General features: G+C 40.7%; 1 protein-coding gene across 3 annotated transcripts in view; it reads left to right on the top strand.

Annotated features, from left to right (window-relative positions):
- Positions 1-16,746, top strand: part of RCAN2 (regulator of calcineurin 2) — an 80,733-nt gene that overhangs the window by 41,931 nt on the left and 22,056 nt on the right. Inside the window, exon 1 of one of the 3 annotated variants that reach the window (XM_068183263.1) lies at positions 801-1,093. The exons of the other annotated variants lie outside the window; for them this stretch is intronic. Within the exon in view, the coding sequence (XP_068039364.1) occupies positions 1,007-1,093 (87 nt within the window). The 5' untranslated portion in view covers positions 801-1,006. Of the gene's footprint in view, positions 1-800; positions 1,094-16,746 lie in introns of those variants that run through there. 3 annotated transcript variants of the gene reach the window in all.

The raw sequence follows: 16,746 nt of genomic DNA, 5'->3' as shown, positions 1-16,746 counted from the left end.
AATGATAAAATTTGCAAAGAATAAACAGATCACTAAGTCAGCAGGTGTAAAGCATCTTCACTTCTACTTGTTTCTTTTGTTGAATGCAGTTCTATTTGTGAAGGGTTAACCCTTAGAATGGATGGTGTAAAGTTTGCCTAATGTGAAGTCCTAATTTCAAGGAAATTTTCATGTTCTGTTCTTTGAAGGGGCATTGACTTCCAGGCTGCACACAGACATGCCTCTGATCTTCCTGGGGATGAGTCACAGTGCAAGTGGATGCAAAGCACTGGCATCAAATTTGCAGTGTGTTGATCACTGCTGATGGCAGGACTAGATGTTCTCTAATCCCATGTGTGGGGTTGTAGAGTGTGCTTTATTAAAAAAGAGGACTTAGAGCTATTAAAAGCAGAGTGCTGAGATTTTGTTGATTTGAGGGTTTTTTTATTAGTGCTCTGCTGTAGATTTTCAAGTATAGTAAAGTAACAAATGTTACCTTGAGATTAGTGGCTTTAAAGGGTGGGTTAATTTACTCGGGAGTGGAGCTTTCAGTGTCAGGCGATCTCTTTTATTTTTTTTTTTTTTTTTGCCACCATAAGCACTCAGCTGAAACAACAGCTATGACTCAGTTGACAGTGAACGCTGCTCGAATTGATTTAGTCCGAGTACAGATTTAGCACATAATCATGTTCAATTTGATCCACCGTGCTGCCTAGAGATAAAAGGGTTGAAAAAATAGATTTAGCTTATGTCAGTCTTTGTGGTGATGTCATTGCCATGAGAGATGGAATAGCGCTGTTACTATGCTGTGCCTGCTCAGTTGGTGGGTGTACGGGGGACAGGCAACCAGCAACTCACTTTAAGTGCACAGAGCTCGTCTTGGAGGCTTGCAGGCATTGCCAGCGCTGAAACTGAATCTTGGACTGTTCAATTGCAGTACTGAAGATTTTTTTTTTTTATTCTTTTGTTGTTTTCTTCCATCGTTTGTGACTCTGAGCTTGCCTAACTCTGTGTACAAAGGCGGGGGATGCCAGCCCGTAGCATGGACTGTGATGTTTCCACTCTGGTTGCCTGTGGGGTTGATGTGGAGGTTTTTGCCAGCCAAGAGGTTAAGGTATGCGCCTGCAATCCTTTTGTTGCTTCTTAGAAAAGCCTTTGGGAGCAATAGGCATTTGTATGTAGCAACTGACAATAAGGGGCAAATGAGATTCTGCTGCGGTGGTAAAAGAAACGCAGTTAAAAAAAAATCTGCTAATTAGGGGAGAGAAATATATCAAAGCAAATGTGCCTGCTTTTTACTGTGTTTTGATAAGCTGAAAGAATAGCCTGGTGTTTACTCTTTAATGATGTAAGAAATGGGTTATATAACTGACATCTGTGCATATGCATGTTTCATATTCATAAAAAAATATTTCATTGTTAATTTTGTCAAGTTATTTTTAGTCCAGTGTCACTTTTTAGATCAGCCTTGTCATAAATGTTATTTATTGATGTTGATAACCTTCGGATATTTTTACTCAGTTGAACAGTAGCTGTTTCTTTCCTTCACATTCAAATCAAATATGCAAACATAATTCTTTTGTGAAGGGCTAAAAGTTTATAGTAAGTATCTTTGTACATCTGCAGTGTAACAGAACACAAAAAGTTATGCATCTTGCATATCATATGCATACCTGAAAAACAATGCTTAAATCTAAGGCTTGATATTCAGGGCTCATAAGCTCTTAATTAGACAACTGCTGTAGAAAAGTCATTGTGTGTAATTGCTTACTGTTGAAATCAATTATCTTTTTCATTTATTCTCATATTACTGCAGGAAAATCACTGCGAATTAACTTTGAAAGAGGAATTCTAAGTATGCTTTTCACAGATCATCTGAAAGAGCTCATAGATGTAATACAGTGATATTCAGCAGTTTATAAAGGACAAAGGTACAGACAAAATTAGTTTCTAATCTGTTGGTTCTTAGTACTGAAAGACTGGAACAGGGTAAAAAGGATTTGCCAATTGGAGGTCAAATTTTGAACCTCTGTTCTGTTTGGTTCTGAGTCAAACACTGAAGCCACTGGAAATAAAACTACTTGGATTTGCAAGAGGCTCTGAGGTTTTTTTATTTGCCTGTTAGTCTGTTACAGTGTGAGATCATTTATACTTTATACAGATGTTTTTGTGTTGGCATCAAGAAATTCTTCTTAATTTAAGAAGCTTTTTGCTAACAGTTTAATAGTGAATTTAGAGATGAAAAAGTGAGTAATTCAGAGGAATTATTCAGGTGAGGAGTCTTTCCTGAACTGGGACATGTTTCTTGTATTATTTTGAAGTAGTAAAATGTTTATCTGCTTATTCATTTTTTCTCTTTTTGCTTTTCTTTTTTTTCTCTTTTTTTTTTTTTTTTTTTTTTTTTTTTCACTTGAGAGCATTTTCTTTTAACATGCAGGATTTACACCTGCATCGATATGATCTTGTACCTGGGTCTTTTAGTGTCTGGTCCATGTTTGATGTAAGATCATGCAAGAAATTAAAGTTGTATTGAGCGTCTTGTATCCTTATGCTACTCATATGTCAGTAGCAATGCAAAAGCAAAATTTTGACTAACATAAATTAGCAGAAAGCATTCCAGTGACTTGGGTAAGATTTAGATTAGCCTGATTTAAGCTGCAGCATCTATAACGTGTGGGCCAGGAATATGAGGTAAGAGAACAAAAGGGTTACTGAGACATTACAGGAATTGTAACACTTTTGTGTTACTTGGACTTTCTGTACCTTGTTTGCTTTGGTTAAAACTGTCCTATTTTGCTTTTTCCCCTCTCTTATGTTTGAATTAAAATGTTGATTGCAAAGACTTTTGGTATATTTACAGTGAGGACTGCACTGCAGACTGCACTGCAGCTTAGAAATGCAAAGTCTACTTCGAAGTTGCCTGGCTCAGAGGCTGTGAGCAGTGTGTGCTCCGTGACCCACGGCTCCCTGCAGCCCCTTTCCGCTGGGCTGTCCCCAAACTCTGTTGAGAAGGCTGTGGCCAGCTCTGTGCTCATCCTCAGGCTCCCCATGCAGCAGCCGCCTGCAGTGTGGGCACCCTCTTTGTGAAAGTTTCACTGCTGCTGATAATGTAAAGCTGGAGAAACCTACTGCTCTTTGCTCATTTCCAGGAGAACTGCAGGGGAAAAAAAAGTATTGCCTTTTTTTTTTTTTTTTTTTTTTTTTTTTTTTTTTTTTGTTATGCAGAAGGGTTCACTTCAAAGTGAGGTTTTTTGGTGACAGTGTGGTCATGGCATAGAAAAGTTTATGTTGACTTTGATAGGCTGAGGAACAGATTTAGGGTTAAAAAGGAATGAGGCTGTTGCTGAGAAAAGATGGGTGTGGAAGTTGAAGAGCAAAAGCAAGCGCAGAATTCCTGTCTTCACTTACCCTGTGAATTCCTGTCTTCACCTACCCTGACCTTTTGTGGGTCAGGCTGAAGGCACAGGTATCATTGACAACTGAAGTCCAGGCTATTGTCACTTCTCCAACAGAAGGTTTTATTGCAGGGAATCGTCTCCCTGTGTGAAGGGAATGTTCCCTCAGTGGTAGAACAAAGACTGAAGATCTTAGAATACGTGTGGTGTTCGGTGAGATTTGCTAAGATGAGCTGTTAGTCCTGTAGAATAGTTCTCTGCTGTCAGTAAGGGTTGTGTTCAGGGTTTGGGATATGCTTACAGGATATCTCACTTTAAATTCAGTTTAGGTTTAGAACTGACATGAGGCTTGGGAGAGGGATGCTGGTGTTACTGAGCCATTGTTCTCCCATGAGGTTTGGGAGAAGGATGCTGGCAACACGGAGCCATTGCTCTTCACTTTGCAGCATGTGTTGGCCACAGCTGCAGGCTGGGAGTCTGAGGAGCTTGCCAGGACTGCAGTAGCAGAGCTTGGAGTGTTGGGGCCCTGGAGCAGCAGTTTCCACAGCAGGTGGCAGTGGGGACTCCTGGAAGTTGCCACTTCTCAAGAGCATCAGTCCCTCAGAGTTGGGGAGTTCTTACATAAATCTGGCTTTGGGCACAGGACTTGGAGCAGAGGGAGCTCTCCAGCTTATTGCTGCTTTTCCACCTCTGGAGGAGACCTTATTCTGTAGGCATTATGCTCTTAGCATCTGGCAGTCAGGCTTGGAAACACTCTGTTTCCATTTGGCCTCTGGAACAGGGGAGCAGTTTTGTAGTGCTGAAGATAAAGCTTTTTAGTTGCTGCATTTGGAGCTGCTCATCCTTTTGATCAACAGAGGCTTGTATGGGTACCTTGGCAGTGGCAGCTGGCCCCCAGCACTGACACCGTGGCTTTGGCAGCCACAAACCCATCCAACAAGCCCTTCACTTCTGATCAGCTGCTGCTTTGAGTTGTCTTTTCTAATCCAGAAATTGGGTCAGGCTAATCAACATGTACTGACTATAGATCAGGAACTAGAAGAGCTGAGAAGGCAACCAGAGAAATCACGAAGTGCAGTTCTGCTTTGAAGTTCACCTGGTTAATTAAGATTCTTTCAGTGCCTCTAGATGATAATTTCATGTAATGATCTTTGTTACATAAGCAATTAGGTAATGAATATCTTGTTTATTTCTAATAGAGAAATTCCAGACATCACTGAAACAGTGGAAGAGAATTTAAACTTGTATTTCTTACTCTAAGCAATGTGTTTTTATATGATTAATTCTACATATTCTCTTTTCATTTTTGTTCACACAGACCATTCTATTCAGAAACAAGATAGGACTGGGGTAACTTGGCATTACTGTAAGAGAGAAGAAATACTAATGATCCAGATGGATCACATCCTGAAGAGAGTAATGTAATATGGATGGGACCATTATCTTAACACAGGGAAAAAACCCAATGTGTACATGAACCAGGCAGCAAAGAGAAATAGCAGGAATAGTTTCACTGTTTGGACTGTTGCTTTGGAGGATTAATCCCCATTGGAACAGTATCTCTGTCAATCTGTGAGCACCCTGCTAATGGGAATTGTTTGGGATGGATGGGTTGGAGGTTCAGTCACTGTCCTGCAGTTGCCTATGAGAGGTTTAGCAGTCTAAACTTCTGAAGTCTAAAGGGCAAAAACACACTAGATGCTTGTGGTTTTTGCTCTCCATTTCAATTCTCCACTTGCCTAAGTGGCTCATTCACAAAGGTGTTCTGAGGTTTAAAGTTTAAGTGTTCTGAGGCCAGAGTCAAGTGAAGAAAACTGGAGAAAGGGGGAGAAGTGTTGCTCTGGATGGTGCCAGCTGTCCAGTGGCAGGAAGCATGACTTGCTGGGAGAGTTTCTGGGTTTCTGCCTTTACATCCTTCTCCTTAGCCATGTGAGCTTGATCCGTGGGAAGAGTCTGTTGCACAGTCATAAGACTTCACAGACGGGCTATAAGGAGGAAAGCAAATAACAGCATGACTGCCAAAAATACCCTGATGGCTAGAAAGGCCTGCTCTGTACCTTCTCTTGGTATTTTCTGTAGTTGGTAGTTCTTTCTAATTGCAAACAAGGTTGAGTCTGTGAAATCTGTATGATCTAAGAGTTCTGCTGGAGAAAGAAATGTGCTTGTCATTTGATCTCTGCTTACTGTCTGTGTTGATCTGGAGCAAGTAATGGAGAGGAGCTTTCCAAATGCTGTAGTGCTGTTTCCAGGACACTGACCCTGCTCTTGTCTTCAGGGTCAGCACAGAGAGACTGACAGCAAAGCTGGGGCTTGTGCAGCCAGTGCTGCTGCACACTGAGGTGCTCCAGTTCCAGTCACAGGCTGGGCTTTGTCTCTGTCCTTCTAACACCCTTATGCGAAGACAGCTGAACTCTTTAGGGAAGTTCCCAAAGAAATGCTAGAATGGTAAGACTTCTAAAGGCCATAATATGCTCTTTAGGCTGATCTTCACTTATTTGTACTCGCTTTTCCCTTGCCTCAGAAGAAGGGGGTGCTGCTATTTCACCAGAGGTTGGTGGCAGCTGCAGATGTTTGCACACCTCTGAATATGGCAAAGCTTCTGCTTCTCCTTCTTCACCCTTTTAATGCTAACAGGGAACAGCAAAGCAAGTCAGAGGGCTTTGTATTCTCTCTGATCCTCCTTTCTATTGGAAGTCACATGAAGATTATTTCCCTTTCATATGGACAGCTAGACAATGAGTAATTTGTCAAATGAAAATAAATAACAACTCAAATGCTTTGGTAGAAGGTGCAGAATTAATTCAAGGCAGGTATATAAGGCAAGATGGATCTTGGAATTCTACTGACAAATGGCCCAGCCTGTGTAAGGTGCACTGAAGAGATGGTGATTTTCTTAAGCAGATTTGAAGAATTAATCAGTGTAGCTGTAGATTGACTTACTTGTAATATGGATACATGTGTGATACTGATTTTTCATTAAATAATTATTTAAAGTATTAAAAATTTAAAATAAAAATTTCGGAAGAACCGAGAGAGATAAAGTCCCCAAGTTCTTTCTCTTCTTCTCAAAAAAAAAAAAAAAAAATTGAATGACACATTATTTTCAGATCTGGAGTGATCCAGTCTCATTTTCCTCTAAAGGTGCTGTATATGTGCACTCTTTTGTCTCAAATTTTACAGATGCTGTTTGCTGCTGCTTAGCACGACTAAGATTTGATACTGAGCAGTGTTGCAGGTTCTGAGGCAGAGGTCTGCACAACTTTTTATGTATCTTTAGTAATTTATAGTAATTTTTTTTTTTTTTTTTGCTCATAGACTAATATAAATGCTTTGTGGTTGGAGAGGTCTTCCTTTAATATTTCCTAGGGATGATTTTACCAGAGGCCTTAAATCATCTACTCAGTTTTGATCATTCAAATGCTCAGCAGCCTGTTTGCTTTGGAAGATGCTGCCCAGTCATATGCTAGAGTGCAAACAACCGTGACAGTGCGGTCTTGAGCAGAGAATTCTTCCTTGGCAAAAAGACACTGAGGAAATTGGACCACAGTTTGTCAAACACTTGGCTAATACACAGGACCAGAAACCGGCCAAGCAAAGCCTCCAGTCAGTGGCCACTTGCTGGAAGACTGTGTGTTTTCCTTGCACATATTTATAGTGGCACCGGCATTGTGTGCATAAGCCTTTCCTGAAGATTTCCCCCACTAATATGATTTTCAATAGCCAACTTCTCCTTCTAAAGGCCAACAGAATTAAAATTTCCCCCAGGGAAAGGGGAGACTTCTCCCCTTTCTTTTCCTTATTGGCAATGCCTTTAAAAAGCACATGCAGCCATGGAGAGTGGCTCCAGCATGTGGTTTCCAGCTGATTTCTGCTTTGTCCATGTCCATTCCTGGAAGCACAGACCACCTTCTCACAACATCAGTGTCCTTGTGATGCCTTTAACTGTCCCCACATGGAATTTCTGTTGGTGCTGAATCAAGGAGAAGCCTTTGGTTGTAGCAGTTGTGATGGAGCAAACAGCTCTGCTGTCCTTGCAGGGACAGCTGGGTGGGTCCGTGTAGAGCTGGATGCTGCAGCAGCATCTCCATGGCACCTTCTCTTCTGTACACCTGAGTTGCTAGAGAACCTCAAGGTGATGTTATAGGTAAAAATTTCCAAATGTTCTCATTTACAGATGGAAAACTAAGGAACCAGGAAGTAAGTTCTCTGATTAGGAAACTGGATTTGGCATGCAGAGCTGGTGTAATTTATAATTCTTGTTTTTATTAATCATGTTCTCTAGATGTTCAGTTTCAAATGTCTTTGAGCTCTAGGCATTTTCCAGAGACCAAGGAGTTTTGCTGAGTCGGTAGCTGATTTTGGTTGGTTTTTGGTGGGGGTTTTTGTGGTTTGTTTTTGTTGGGGTGTATGTGTGTTTGTTGTTTTGATTTTAATTAAGCCGAACTTGCTGCTTTTCAGAATCTGCATTAGATTCTGACAGACAGAAAGACTGACTTTATCTTATGGGATGGCTTCATATTTATCAGGAGCATGGAAGAGTTTCCAGTTTTGCAGCACCAGGTAGTTCCACCTGCTGAAATAATAGTCCCTGAGCTGAGAAACCAAATGAACCTGTCGAGCTCCAAGCAGTAGCAACAGGCAGCTGTACAGGGGAGTTTCTGCAGCTCAATTTGTCACTTGCAGAAGAATCTCTCTGCTTGATCTGTTGCAGTGAGGGATGTTTGCTGTTAAAAGGTGGAGGGATCATGCAGCAGGACTTCTGCTGCACAGCCAGAGAGAAGCCACTCTGCTGAAATCTCACTTGTCCTTTTATTCATGTAGGTCAGATGTGCGGGTGTTAGGCAGATGAACAAATAATGGTTAAATACCTTTTTTTAAGAGAAGCAAGTATCTTTAAGGGGCAGATCATAGGTGGAACTGTTCTGAGCTGAGGGAGGAGGAAATCAGTTGTTATTCAAAATGTGGCCAAAATGAGGAAGGGGAGCATGGGGACTGGGAGAAGGGAAGTCACTCTGATGAAGTTCCTCTGCTGGGAAGGACCAAGAGTGGGTAGGGAAAACTCCTGTGGAGGCTGGGGCAGGTTGTGGCAGGTGGTGGCAAGACTGGTGTCTGTGGGGGTGACAGCAGCAGGGGAGTTGGGAGTGAAGGAGAGCTGATGAAAACAAGAGCAATAATGGACGACCAAGGTGAGAACAGATGACTTTGACTTCTTGTGCTGTAGTGGAATGATTTAAGGGCAGAAGATGATACCAGATGCTGGAAAAACCCATTGATAGTCTAAAGAAAAGGAGGATTTTGTGACAAAGCTTTCATCAAGCAGGTGTTAAGCATCATTGAAACCTTAGTTAAATTAATCTTGACAGCTTTCTGCTTTACTGAAAGCATCTTCCACAGGCTTCCATCCCATCTCCAGGTAACAAAATCCCTTTGTGAATGGGTACTCTGGGCTGCTGCCACTCTTTCAGGTGCTTTCAGCTCCTGCCTCAAAACTTTTTGCTGTTAAATGTCTCACGAGGAATTAAACAATTGCACATAACTAGACTAAGCTACATATGCACACATGGGACAGAAAATAATTTGGAAACATTACCCAAAAAAAATCAAATGTATTCTCTTTTTATATATTTTATTCCCACATGCTCTGTCTTTCTGCTTCATCCTCCTGGAATGCAAGAACGAATTTTGTGTTTTCCCTTGTTATTTTTGTTCAGTGTGGTAGATGATACTAGAAACAAATAACAGTAATTTTTAGCCTGTTGGAAATATCCAAACAGTAGGTGATACAGTAGGGCATGTATCAAATTATGAGACTGTTCTGGGTGCAGGTTTAGCACATGGAGGTAGGTAATTTTATTTGATTTTCAGGTTTGATTTTAGCAGTTGAATGAATTAATAATGGCAAGTACTGTTGGTGAAAATTATTTTGAAGTTAGCTTTTGAAATAAAGTCTGAAGTCAGAGGAAAATAATTTTTCTGAAAAGTCATTTTCACTGACCTTATGGAGCTGGTAAATAGTGTCTCCTAAAAAGATTATCTGAGAGACCAAGAAGAACATGAAAATTTGCAGCTAAGGAGGCACTTTTGAATGCATAATGGAGATTATCTATCCTGATGCAAAGGACAGATGGGACATACAATGAGAGAATGTTAGGGCTAGATCAGATACTCCTCTTGCTTTGGAGCAGTTTAAGGATTTAAATATAATGTGAAAATCAAGTGTGCAAGATCACAAAATAGGTTTCCATTATCAGAGGTTTTAAATAAGAACAAGGGAAGTCTTGTATAACAATTAAGAGGAAAACAATGTGTAAATCCATTAATAGCAAGATACATAATGTGGGTAGAGTTTTGGTGTAACTGATTTAATTAATGGTATATAATAACACAGATAATTGCCTAAATTAATAGAAAAAGCAACGATAGGAGTGGCCAGAGCAGAGAAAAACTGCTAAAAATGCAGGGGTAAGACAGATATTTAAGTGTACAGGAGCTGTTAAAATCTACCTAAGTATGTTTTAGGATGCAGCTGAAATAATATTTTAGTATTTGAAATTATCTTTAAGAATTCATAGGTTATAAAGAGACTGCTGAGGATGGGAGATAAAAAAAAAACATTATGTCTAAAAAGGGGAGAGAAGAAAGACCTGGACAATTAAAGGTATTTTTATCTGACTCAAATTTTGGAAATAAGTTTGGAAGTAACTAGGCCTGGGTTGTGTAGACCAAGTCATGTCAAATCAATGTACTTTCCTTGTTTGACAGGGCAATGGGGTAAGTGAGATAAAGGAGATGTGGAGTGTAGATATTTTGACTAAAGCTTTCACACAGTTCAAGTCATTTCCATAAGTAATCTACACTCCAAATATAATTTCCATAAAGTGGGTGCATAGTTGTTTACAGAATGTCTAAACCAGAACCAGTTGATTCTCAGATGGTGAAGCCATTTAAGTAGATGAGCTCACATGTTCCTTCCTGCAAGCAGGTTGAGAATAATGACAGCAGTCAAAAGGGAAGAGCCTCAAAAAAAGTGTGAATGACACTGGCTTGGTAGGGCAGGGTCAAAATTCTGAACACCCCTTGGTTAAACAACACGATGAAACTTAGTGCAAAAAGAAATAAATCAAAATCACAGCTGTATAAAAACATTCACATGACTAAACAGTTGTGTGATGCAAATCTCTTGAGTTCTAGTGAATGGCAGTGGATAATTAGCAGCAGTATCACTCTTCTGTTAGCAAAACAAATGTGAATTCACTGAATGGATTGGGTTAGAAGGGACCTTCCAATATCATCTGGTTCCAGCCCTGCTATGGGCAGGGATACCTTCCACTATCCCTTGTTGATCGAAACTGACCTTGGACACTTCCAGGGAAGAATTTCTACCTTAGGTCCAATCTTAACCTGCCCTCTTTAGTTTAAACCCATTGCTCCTTGTCTGTCACTACAGGCCCTGGTAAAAGTCTCTCTCTGTCTTTCTTGTAAGTCTTTCTCCATCTTATCTTTTTTAAGTATCCCAAGGCTGCCATAAACATCAGAACTCCTAAAGCCTATTCTTCTCCAGGCTGAACAGCCCCAACTCTCTCAGCCTTTCCTTAGAGGAGAGGTGCTCCAGCCCAAGTTTGCTGTTGCAGCTGTGCTGTTTGTCTCTGGTGAGACTGGTTAGAGTTTTCAGATGCACATTTTCTTGTCTGGAAAGGAGATTTCATGTTGCTACCTTGTTTACAGAGCCTAAGAAGAAAACCACTGATGTGTGAAAAGTAGTACCTTTATCTTTAGAAACAGCTGATTCCATGAGGGGAACTGCAGGGCTGTGTGACCAGCCAGCTTTCTGCAGGCGGCTGCCAGTCCTTGAACCACAATCTGAGAGCTGTTGAGCTAAAAAAAATTCTTATTAATCAAGACAGCTGGGAGCAAAGCCAAATGCTGGACCACAGCAGAAATGAGTATGCTGCTTATGTTAGACAGAGGTAAATTATTAGCGTACTTAAAATTTTAGAGGCTTGGGAGCTGATGTGTTTTTGCCCGATTTTTTTTTTTAATAAGTGAATAAAGAGGAAAGATGTTTAGCTACCTGCTTCATGCTTTTGTAGCAAATTATTAGACTGACACTGTTGAAAAACTGTAGTGATGTAAAGCAAGCTGCCTGCAATCCTAACTCCCAAAGTGGTAATATTTTTGGAGAAGGAGTATGCATACAGTATATCACTGTATGGCATACAGTCGTAGTCATGAAACAAGAGTTTACTCAATGCATGCTGCATCCTAGAATACAGTATAGAATATTTTTTCATGTCATGGTCTTAGTGCAAAATTCCTGCTTAAGCTTTAACTATTACCCAGTTTTATCATTTATGTATTGTATACTGAAATAGAAGCAGAGCAAAGGAGAGTACCAATTCTATAAATAAAAGGTCTTGGATAAGGGGAATTTACTTTGGGAATAAGTAGTTGGTATACGTATGGTAAAATGACTGTATAATGGGAGTGTACTCTTGTGTGTAAAATGAGGTGTGGACGATAATGCTGCAGGTTAGTACCTATTTAATTACTCTATTTTAGAATCATAATATTAGAGAATCACATACTGGTTTGGGTTGCAATGGACCTTAAAAATTATCCAGTCCCACCTCCTGTCATGGCAAGGACACCTTCCATAGACCTGGTTGCTCCAAGCCCTGTCCTACCTAGTCTTGAATGCTCCCAGGGATGGGGCAGCCACAGCATCTCTGGGCAACCTGTGCCAGGGCCTCACCACCCTCACAGGGAAGAATTTCTTCCTGATACCCAATCTAAACCTGACCTCTTTCAGTTGAGACCACTTACTTATATATGAAGGTACCCTCATTGTTTTATTCCCCCCTAATGTCTTCCATTAAATCTGAAGTTTATGTGTAACAAATCCAGTCCTATTGTGTTTCTGGTTTGAGTATCCCTTGGATAAAGTCTGGACTATGCTGAGCATGAATGTATTCACTTTTAGTTGGTAATTTGCCCTTCTTAATTTAATACGAATATCCCATAGTGATTAAATACACAATTTCAATTTCAATTTCAATTCAAAACTGTAAATTCTGTTCTTGGGGCTACAACTGATGCTGCTTCTGCAGTGCAGTGATGTACAGCTGGATGCAGGCACGGTCCATGCATCAAGCTGAGTGGTCTGGGACCCCCTCTGAACTCTGAAGATGTAACTTCCACAGGTGGCTTCCCTTTATTTTGATGACTGCTTCCACCAGATTTGGCATCCCACTTCTTCTCCTGTCATTTAGAATCTCTTTGCACCAAAAAAATCTCCTTGACCTCAAAGCCAGACTCCTTGAGTCTGCACTGTGTCATGGGAGGCTTAAGTGGGATTCCCCAGAGGGTGATTGGGCACTGAGTGGGCTCCCCACGGAATGGTCACAGCCTCAAGGCTGACAGAGCTCAAGGAGTGTTTGGAAAACACTCAGGCACAGGGTGGGATTGTTGGGTCCAGGAGTTGGACTTTGGTCATCCTTGTGGGTCCCTTCCAGCTCTGGATGCTCTCTGGTTCTGCACGTTTGTCTCCAGCATTCCAGAATGGCACAAGGGCATTTGTAGGGCAAATGCAACAGAAAATGCAGGGCAACATTTGTAGGGCAAATGCAACAGAAACAGAGCCAGTGTGAAACAGTGCCACAGGGCAAGAAACTATGGAATACTGATTATTTTTGAGTCCTACTTATTTGTAAAAAACCTGTTCATAAAAAGAAGAAAATCTCCATTTGTTACAACCCTACTTGCCAGTCACAGGGTTCGTTCCTTCTCACCAATTCCTCTGGATCTGTGGAGAGCAGCTTCAGTTTTATAATCCCAGTCCAGTATCTTTTTAATATCATGCTGCTACTGATATATTTTTCACATCAGGAAATGAAAATTATTTTGATGAAGAGCAGTGCTAGTTTTAACTCTAAGATAGGATTAGTCTACTTTCCAATTCTTGTTTCTAAACAGAATTCGTGCCAACTGGAAATTTTCCAGTTGGTTGAAAAATGACATGGGAGCAGTTTGGTCAGGAATATTTGCTTTTTCACCCTGGGGTTCCTTCCATCTGCCTAATAAAACAATTATATCACTGTAAGACTGAAATTCCCTGTGCTGCCTGGAAGTGCATGGTACTATGGCTGTTGAGTCAGATGGAAATCTCTGCTTATTTTTCTACCCTTCTGTACCCAGTACAGAACCTGTATCTGTCATCTCAGCCTTTCTGCTTGCTGGAATCTGCTTACTAAGACCACACAAATCCTCTTTCCTGTTGTGCACAAGCCCAGTTTTCTGATGTGTGCTAAATTCTTGATGTCGTGAGGTCCTGTAACACTGTAAAGTTCTAGAAGCTAATTTAGCATTTTGGTGTATACTGGAAATTAAAATATGCTGTTGAAATATTTTTAATAGGCAGGTAAACCATTGTGTGGTGGTCCCTTGGTATTTCAGCATCTGTGCAGCTTGAGATCCTGGCATCCTCTAAAGACTGGGACCTCTGATGGGGAAGAAAACAGCCTCTTCAAAATGTTTCAAGCACTTTTTTTTTTCCACTGAAATTTGTTCAAACTGGAAAGCATCTTCAGTGTTTTTGTAGGTCACTGCTGAACTGGGGGTTCCAGTGACAATCTAGAAGCAGCATGGAGGGGAGAGTGTATCATCTCTGTTTATGCAGATGCTTTCCATCCATTTTTACCCGTGATCTGCAAAGTCAGATTGATAACAGCATTAAGAGGAATTATACCCAGCAGATTATAGCTCATTTGAGCCTCCTCTGAGGGCACCAAATCAGTGGATGTGGGAGAATGAAAAACTCGCAGTCTTTTATGACTCTTTCAATGCAATGTATGAACATTAACATTTTAGTCTGTGGAAGTTCTGCTGTTTGAAGTTAGGAGGAATAAGCTGTTACCTACAGTTATTCCTTTTTCTGAACTGAAATTTTATATATATGTTTATTTATTTATTTATTTATTTACACTGATGTCTTTACATTTTAGCACAATTCCTGTTGTGGGGAAAGTCTATATCCTATGTAATTAAAAAAAAAAAGGAAGAAAAAATCCATTCAAATAAATGCATCAAGTGCAATCGTTCTCTTATAAACAATTAGTGAAAGAAGGACTACAAGGAGCAAATTAGGTTAAAAAGAAAATATGCATAAAGAATTGATGATGAACATGGATTTTCACTGTCAAGCTACAGAAGGAAATGTGCTCCATTCCTCTGAGCATGTGGCCTCCTCTGGACTTGCTCCATCCAGGTCCATGTCCTTTTTGCAGTGAGGTCCTCAATGCTGGATGCAGAAGAGGGGCAGAATCCTCTCCCTGACCTCCTGCACTCCTTGTTTTTAGTCCAGCCAAAGACATATGTGATATATATGGATGTGATGTCAATATTCCCCAATTTGTCACATTTGTAAACAGGACGTTTCCTTCTCTTCCGGCCCACTGATGATTTTTTCTTTAGTTTTCTTTTCACCACTTCCTTACATGTTTTTCTCTGATACTTTTGTTGATGCCATTAATTCAGAAACACCATTTACTTATAGTTGATGTAGGTTTGCTAAAGACTCCACTCAGCCACTTGACTGGATGCAAAGTATTCCCATCCTTGGTTTATCTTCACTGTACAAAGAGCCTCAGAGGCTGCAGCTCCTAGGAGCTGCTCATGTACAGACAACAGACCTGCTCGAGTAATTTGCAAATGAAGTGTAAGACAGGGAGTGACAGATGGTTGGGACAGACTGGGAAGAGCAAGGAACAGTCAAACAGAACAAGCAGAGCATTAGACAGTGGTCACAGTGCTGCTGGTTGTGACTGGGGGTGTCACTGACTGTGGGCTGCAGAGGAAGTAGAGAGAGGATGATGATGAGAGGATGTGCATTGGTGGGTCAGGAGTTTCCCTTGTACCTTTTTTTATCAGTTAAGTAACATTTATGGACCTGCATGATATTAGATTCTGTTCTGCTCGGGTTTTTTTTTGCTTCATAGTCACTTTCAAAATTGTCAGCGCCCTTTCCAAATTCAGACAAGTTGAAACTGTATTTTTAGTCCTATTCATGCAGTTTGCAGTGTTAGAGGTGACGGAGAAAGCATTCCCCATGACTGATGAGAACAGCTGAAATGCTATAAATGTTGATCACTGTAGGCAAAACAGTAAATCAGGAACAGGCAATGCAAGCATTTTATTAGTTTAAAATGTCCCATGGCTTGTTCTTGTTTATTTTTCTAGTTTAACTGGGTTGACAGTGTCAGGGAATAAGTAGTGTGCATTTTATGGTTCTTTTACAATGTTGCATCTCCAAGAGTATAAATAAGACACAGTTTCTCAGCTCGTGGTGTTGCCTTCATGATAGTTCATCCTTGCATTTAGCATTTTGCTAAAGCATTTTGCTACTGACATCCTGATTCTGTATCACAGCAACAAAGGTGTACCCTGACATTTCCACAGTCTCAGTAACAGACTTTTAAGAGGCTGATGTTTCTGTACTCCAGTTGAGGATTGTGTAGAAGTCAAGTGATTTAGAATGAGTTATGAAAACTCTGGTTCTACTCCCATGGTTTCCTGTGAGCCTGTGGTTTCCCACTGTGACTGTGGGTCTGTCCTGGCCTCAAGTTTTACCACAGGAACAGGACAGTGGGGTGGCCTCAGAAGGCTTGAGGACATGAAACTGCAGTTGCCAAAGATAATTAAAAATAGTATCATAATAAGATGGATATTTATGTAGCTTTTATTATGGTATCAAAGTGTATACAGTTATTAGGAAGAAATTCTTTGATGTGAGGGTTGTGAGGCCCTGGCACAGGTTGCCCAGAGAAGCTGTGGCTGCCCCATCCCTGGAAGTGTCCAAGGCCAGCTGGGACAGGGCTTGGAGCAACCTGGTTTAGTGGAAGGTGTCCCTGCCCATGGCAGGGGTTTGGAACTAGGTGAGCTTTAAGGTGTGTTGCAACCCAAACCATTCTATAGTTCTATGAATGTGAATCATTTTCACACAGCTTCTCGTAATAAATAATTTCAGTCCTAGTTTTGTGCACAGGTTTGACTACCAGTCACTTATTATTGGCTCTAGCACTTCAATTTGGCTGTGGAGTTGTTTTATTCTTCTCCTGGAGTGCCAGCTAACTATTTTTATGAGAGATGCGGGCTTGTGTCTACATTAGCATTTTGAGTCTGAGCTGAGCATTCTTATGAGGCAACTTTCCTGTTTCTCTTCATCATCTGTGCTTTTTGTTCACATCACAGAGCAGTTCATGAACTGAATGCCTTTCAGATGAAATTCATATAGAAGATGCACTCTAGCAGCATGCCTGATATGCTCCAACTGCTAATGGGCATTCAGTGTGTGGCACCTGATCAGAAAGTCCTCAGC

The sequence above is a fragment of the Anomalospiza imberbis genome, chromosome 3 (genome assembly GCF_031753505.1).
Source record: "Anomalospiza imberbis isolate Cuckoo-Finch-1a 21T00152 chromosome 3, ASM3175350v1, whole genome shotgun sequence".
Classification (NCBI taxonomy): Eukaryota; Metazoa; Chordata; class Aves; order Passeriformes; family Viduidae; genus Anomalospiza; species Anomalospiza imberbis.
Note: the sequence above shows the minus strand (reverse complement) of the source record. Positions and strands in the feature narration are given on the sequence as shown.